The sequence below is a fragment of the Taurulus bubalis genome, assembly GCF_910589615.1.
Source record: "Taurulus bubalis genome assembly, chromosome: 9".
Lineage (NCBI taxonomy): Eukaryota > Metazoa > Chordata > Actinopteri > Perciformes > Cottidae > Taurulus > Taurulus bubalis.
This window is the reverse complement of record NC_136597.1, coordinates 17,051,047-17,058,226: the sequence shown is the minus strand read 5'-3', so window position 1 is coordinate 17,058,226 and position 7,180 is coordinate 17,051,047. Positions and strand designations below refer to the sequence as shown.

General features: G+C 40.2%; 1 protein-coding gene across 1 annotated transcript; it reads right to left on the bottom strand.

Annotated features, from left to right (window-relative positions):
- Window positions 1-1,290: 1,290 nt before the first annotated feature.
- On the bottom strand, window positions 1,291-6,886 carry slc24a1 (solute carrier family 24 member 1; the record flags this gene model as incomplete). Its single annotated transcript, XM_079223179.1, has 9 exons — window positions 1,291-1,540; window positions 1,649-1,815; window positions 1,979-2,068; window positions 2,155-2,445; window positions 2,627-2,715; window positions 3,318-3,398; window positions 4,632-4,740; window positions 4,996-5,055; window positions 5,837-6,886. The coding sequence occupies 9 exons, from the start codon at window positions 6,884-6,886 to the stop codon at window positions 1,291-1,293; spliced, it is 2,187 nt and encodes a 728-aa protein (XP_079079305.1).
- Window positions 6,887-7,180: the final 294 nt, after the last annotated feature.

Below are 7,180 nucleotides of genomic sequence, written 5' to 3'. Positions count from 1 at the left end.
ATGGATCTATAAAAATGTACAGAGTAGTTGATTCTAGTATTTTGTATATTTCCTTTTGGTCTTCATTGTTATGGTGTAGATACCAGTTTTACACAAGTTGACAACAGTGCACTGTTTAATGTGAACTCCGGAGAAAAAAAAGGACATTTTAAATCTCTTTGAACAAATGATGGAGCATGTTTCTTTGCACTGGACATATTATAATATATACTTAATGTCAAAGGTTTTAAGTTAGAACAACAGCTCTGATCTGCACTAATTCAGAATCACTAACAAAAATGTTTCACTGTGTTAATATTGTCTTCACTTTTAACTGACAAAAACCTGCCTATATTCTCTGTTAGTTGTAATGTGATGCAGCAGCACAGCTTATTATTAAACTTCATCACTATACATTTTGATGATACAATGCTGGATTCGACAAGGCTGTGTGCTTGGAATAAACACCAATATCACAGCGTGTAAATTAGCATTTTATTCACCTTGTAAGTTGTGATAAAAAAAATGAAAATCACTGAAGACCAAAACATCATTTGATGTGTACATGTTGTTTACACAATTTGTCAATTTAAACAATGTTTATGAAGTATTATTTATCATTTGTAACACAGATACTAATTTGTATGATTTTTATATAAAAAAGAAATGCAATTTCTTACCTGGCTGGATCTATAGTTTGCTTTCATTTATGAATAAACACATTTATTCTACGGATGTCATGTTTTTTTTCCAACCTGGGTGCTATTGCTATGCCTGACCTTTTTGTTATATAAACTGATATGCATGAAAGAACAGTGAATTCGAGCAAGCTTAGGTTCTCTATGATGATTGTTATAAAACAGTTATAGGTGTAAGTGTATCTTACATATTATACAAAATTCACATTTAGAAACGTATAGACACATATTCTATATTTCTAATTATATTCTGTAGATGCTGTTTTGTAAACAGTGAAAAAAATATGTTCATTTATGTACACTTACCTACACAATTTTAGTAGATCTGCATCTCCTTATGAATTACAAAAATGTATGTAAAAGCTGCCATTGTTACTTATGTGAGTATTTAACAAAGTCTGGAAAATGTTCTAGTATTTGTATTGTTACAGACATACTGGGCACATGTCACCGGAAGCAATGCAGAGCAACTACAGTAGCTTTCTGCACAGTTTCTACAGATGTCCAGACCCATGGTCATGAGACTCGTACATTACATACATGGGTTAACAGTTGTGCTTCGGGTCACAACGTGCACGGACCCCTTTTGTAAAGATGACTTCTGCTCACACGTTCAGATGGAAACAGGGCAGATAATGATGCGATCCTCCAGCATCACGCTAAGCACCAGGAAGATGAAATAGAGCAGGAACATGGTGAAACCCAGCAGCTTATTCATCTTCCACTTACAGGATGCAATGGAGATGATGACGAAAAGGAGCATGATAAAGAGTAGCACGATGGCACAGAAGAGCCCGTTGCTACTGACGGCTACTGGAGCAAAATTGTGGAAGGACGAGTAGAGGAGCCACGGTACTGGAAGGCTTTTGAAACAAAGTGACAGAGAGAAATGTGAGACCAAGAAATGTATCAACTGAGTGTTCGTCAGCATTTCCTTTTCAATCGTGACACATCAGAATATCGGAGCTCACCCCACTGTGATGTCAAAGATGTTACTGCCCACAGAGCTGGATACAGCCATGTCCCCCAGGCCTTTACGCGCCACTATCACACTGGTAATGAGGTCAGGGATGGACGTCCCTGCAGCCAGGATAGTCAAGCCCATAATCTCCTCTGAGATGCCGATGGTCTCACCCACCTACAAGTGCAAGTGAGAGTGCAGAGTGGAAAGATGAAGGAAGAGTACTTATATGTTTTCGTCAACATGAAAATAAATACACACAATGCCTTGTGCCTGTGTGCATCAGGAAACACAGCAATGCATTTCAACTTCCATGTCTCCTGTTAGTACAGTGACTGACCTGATGAGCCCACCACACCATGAGGTAGGAGAAAATACCAATCCACATGATAGAGCCCAGGAAGGTGCCCGCAAAGAATTTTCTGGATTTCTGTGGGACAAAGTGAGTGATGCTAAATCAAAACACAGTGTTGAGGCAATTAAAATAACGCAGCAGGGATGCGTGTGGGTCTTTACCTGGTTGCGAACATCTGGAACTGTGAGCCACAGAGGGAAGATTATGGGCAGCAGGAAGAGGTAGGTGACTTGTTTACGTTGTGTGTCAGGCCACTCTAAAGACAGAGGTTCATCCTCTGTCTCCTCTTCTTTCTCCCCCTCATCTTCATCTTCTTCCTCCTCCTCCTCCTCATCTTCCTCCTCCTCCTCCTCGTCTTCTTCTTCTTCACTGGATTCCACGCTGTCTTCATCGCCATCATCTTCATCACTGTCAGAGCCTCCTGACCCATCGTCTCCTGCTGGCACATCCTCCTGAATGTTGAAGAAATAAATCATGATGGAAAGTAGTAGAAGCAGAACAGAAATCAAAGCAAAGACCAAAGAAGCGCATTTGCCTGAAGTTGTGACTTCATATATTGCCTCTTACATAGACAGGTATCAAAGACTGACTTCTGGTCGTTTTGCAAACCACCGGGGCATGATCGGAGAGTACCTTCTTGTCCTCTGGTTGCTCCGTCTTCTCTGTTTCTGGGGCTGGGGCAGCCTCCGGCTCTTTGACTGGCGCAGTTTTACTTCCACCAGCTGCAAAAGGAATTTGCAAAAATATTGTGCATTTCCCTGATGCCTTTTACTCATTTGGTTATCTAAAAGGACTGTCATTTTATAAGTCTTTATGACCGGTCATGTGGAGAATTGCAGTGAATGTGTTGTTAGGACTTACGGGATATATGAGGCCATCCTCATGGCAACTGGACTGAATGAACTCACTATCTGTAATTGGATTTTACTTATAGGCTCTTTGCCTATACCGTTTGTATGTTGTCACCTGTATGCAACTTGATTACTTGTATTTTATTTACACTACCCTGTAGCTTCATATTTTATAACTGGTCACCCACCTACAGTATGCAGCAAAGCAGCATAACATTATGCTAAAGACACATTTTCTAATCGGCTGCAATAAACCTTATATTAACATAATTGAGGACATGTATTATATACATCTAATATTTATGTTGTCACAGCACCTGTTTGACTCACTCAGTTCACATGCTTAAGTATTTTGGCTGGAGGCTTTTTGCAGTCCAGATGATGAGCAGCTTTCATGAGCAGACTCTGAAAGCTTAATGAAAGGCGCCTGATCAGTCTGATCAGTGGATGACCATCACATCCTTCCATGTTACCTTCACTTTTGTCTTGAGTTTTGCTCTCTTCCGTCCGTCTAGCCACATTATTCAGAGTCTCAGCCTTATCCATAAATTTCCCTACGAACAATCAAACAACCAAAAACAAACTTAGAAGAATTCGGTAATGAGTTACTCAGTCATGTGATAATATCTACAATAATGTCACAGTTTTACAGTTAAATGGAAGACAAATAAGCAGTCACATGATCCAGGGACAGGCAAAAAGCAATATACTGGCAGTGTTACATCAAAAACAACAAACGTCATAGTCCTGACTTCAGAACAGAACAATGTCACAAGAGGACAAGAGAGTGTATCAAAGGAATTGCACAACACACAACACAGCATCAGAGTTTTTCTCTCCATTGAAAACCCATTATACATTCATGCTACTGCGTCTTTGTCTCTATTAGACACATGGATTTGTTTCAAATGGACACAGATATTGTTTTATAAAAGAAATAGCTGTTCCTTTTGAACCAATGTCAGATTGAAAACATCCACCTTAAGCAAGCGTAACTTCTGGCAGAGGTCAACATAGGTAACTGTGGTATAACATAACAAAGTATTTATTACTTACTTTCCCCCCTTTCAACTGAGCCCATATGAAATTGGATTAATCGTTGTGTCTTTTACTATGGCAGCACATAATTATCTAGAAAAGCCACAGATATTCGTAATGTTGCTTTGGAGTGGATTGATACAGGCGCTGTTATATGATCCAGAATGTAAAGGCTGATTCAAAAGATGACTATTGTGAATGTCCTGGAGTAGTGAAGTGTTTGCAGAGAGACGAGCAAACCAAAGCCGCAGGTACACAAAGTGAGACACACAGTACCGTGGTACTGGTCTTGCCTAAAAGTATGATCTCATAGCGTGACACAATATGAAGCTACTCTAACCTCACTAATATTATATATCAGGAATAACACTGGGAAAGCTGTCTGAGACAGTCTTTCACCACATTGTTTAACAGGCCAGTAACAAACCGAAGTTAACAAATTAACACAGATTTAACAGAAATATCAACACATTTTCATGCGACTCTTACATAACAGAAATTGTTTAAAAATTATAAATCATTTTGTGCATATTTCTGTTGACTAACATCATATAGCTTTGGGTGTCCCTCTATAGACTGAGGTAGGTATTTATCTGCTTAGCATCAATCTGGACTTAGTGTTGTCTTCATTTAAGACACTTTGCTAATCCGTTTTACAATGAGAAGGCCGTAGTCCCCAGACACTCAATACAAGAGCACTTTTAAAGGGAGACAATGATCAATCATCAGTGTGAAGATATGGTACTCACCCTCTCCTAGAGGGTCTAATGTGTGGATCATAAGTTGGAAGATGGTGTTTCTCATGGTGCTGTTGTGTAAGGAAGCTGAGCTTCCCCCTCGCTGAAGGGATGGCTTCAACTGTGGAAAGAGATGGCTGACGTCACAAATTTAGCAAATCACAATAACAGACAGACATCAATGTTAGACAATCATGTAGTAATGGCGGCCGCGTCTTTTTTCTTGATAAATTACTTGTTTTCTCTATGTTATGATGAAAGGTCAATAAGTCGTAGAATAACTTGGAGATACATGAACACTGTGAGTGCCTGTGAGGCTGCATTTTGTGTCTTTCTTTCTGCGGTGTATTTATTGTTGATTGTTGTATTTTTTTACCTTTAACCGATGCTTGTCCTCTGGAGCAGGTCTGACGTTATTTTCAGCGTCCACATTTGTCTGCGTGCAACAATACTTTTTCAGTCATTCAGTGGTGGAGATAGATCAAAGTTATTTCATTTTGGCAGGGCTTAAATATTTACATATACTATGGTTTTATACATTGCTATTTCACTTTTTGCACACTCTGGGGGTCTTGTTAGTCTTGCATGTCAGTAAAAGAGATAGAGCTGAGTGTTGTGGATGGGATTAAAATGTGAAATGATCCTTCGCTCTGTAAAAACAAAAAAGGCCCACTATAGTATGTTTATCTATGATGTGAAATAGCATGTTCAACACATTCAATAATTACATTTTCTCATAACACAGCTCCACCAGTATATCTAGCTCAACAAAGTGTGCACCAATACTGTGGCTTCACTGTGTGTAAATTAAGCCTCAATCACACTTACCAGTGTTAAACACAGTATATGTTGATGCTACAGCTTGTAAAGAGCCGTAGCTCCTCAAAGGATTTATTTGCCATGGCTGATCAGCTTTGGTTCAACCAACGCCTTTACTTCACTCTTTTGACAAGATGTGCATACAACCCCACAAGTGGTACTAGCTTTATCATGAGTAATGTGACTTTCTGTTTCAGTTATACAAATGGGTGTATAACGAAATAAAAACGTTTGGCCAAAGTCTGGACACTGTTAGTTAGTCACTCTTCAGAGTTTCTTCCACACTTGAGAACATATTTTGTGATCCAAATACCTGACAACAGACTTGCCATTGTGTCAATTGAGGACATGAAAAATCTGATTTTAAACACATCATGTTCTGTCAAAGGAGTTCTTACCTTTTCCGGTTCTTCCACAGTAATAATTCTGACAATGTTCTTGTTTTTGAGGAGTAGGGCCTTGAAGGTTCGCTCTATTTGCACATTAAACTTCATGAAAATCACATAGAGAGTGTAACAGGCCACCAGCATTGCGCTCTCCCACCACATTATGACATTATCCAAGAAGAAGATGATGAGTAAGATGAGGCCAACTATGTAGAAGGATACGTCTCTGAAAAGTGGCCACCAGGTTAGATGAAGCACCTCACGTGAAAACAAAGCACACGTTCCAATCACAAACAAAATGTTGAAAACTGCTGAACCAACAATAGTGCCGATACCCACATTGCTGTGGGCAATGAAGACTCCTATTAGGGATGTGAAAAGCTCAGGAGCAGAGCCTCCGGCAGCCATGAAGGTAGCTCCTGCTACATCTTCAGAGATGGCTAACGTGTCTGTGATTACCCCCAGTGCAGGAACAAAGAATTCATCACACACAATTGCAAGTGAAATGAACATGTACATCATCCCAAAAATATGAAGGATGACCCAGCCTTGTCTACGTTCATCAATAGAAAACAAATCTTCAGGGTATTCACCCTTTATATGTGGAGCGTCACCAGGAGAAGCTGGAGTGATGGTGGCCAGAGGAGGAGCTGGAGCTGGTGTTGGTGTGGGTGACTCTTGTGGAGGCTCTGGGGCCACATAGATGCAATGCACAATAGTCCGGTTTGTAGTTGGTGATGGAGGAGATTCAGTGGGGGTCAATGCTTTAAAATCTGAAGTTGCATCCGAGTTATGTGCCACATGCATCTCTGGCGTTGTTTGATCTGTGTGCTCTAATTCATGTATTGCAGTGAGAGGTTCCTCCAGCCCCTGAGTTTCTACTGTAACCTCCTCAACCACCTCTGTGGAACCTTCTCCAAAATCATCTCCATACTGAGATATTAGCAAAGGATCGTACAGTCTGGCACTGATGGTCAGCTGGTAGAGCGTACAGAGAAAAACCCCGGAGAGGAGAAACAAGACCCGGCTCAGCTGCAGTCGCTTCCTTCTTGTACAATACATGTTCCTCCAAAGCAGTGATGATGCTGGCTATGGAGAATTAAAGCTGCATAATTAGGCTTTGGTAGAGGACAAGTCCAGCTCTCTCCCCTGCAGACCATGGGGTGACAGAATTTAAAACTTCAGCGACATGATTCATGTCATCCTCATCTCCTTGGAAAACCCAGCCTAGACAAAATTACATTTATTTAGCAGGTGGCACAACAGTAGTTTTCATTTGAAAGCATGTTAACTATTCAGACAATGCCCCTAATCATTAAATATATAATGTCTGTCACAGCATGAAGCCATTTTAAA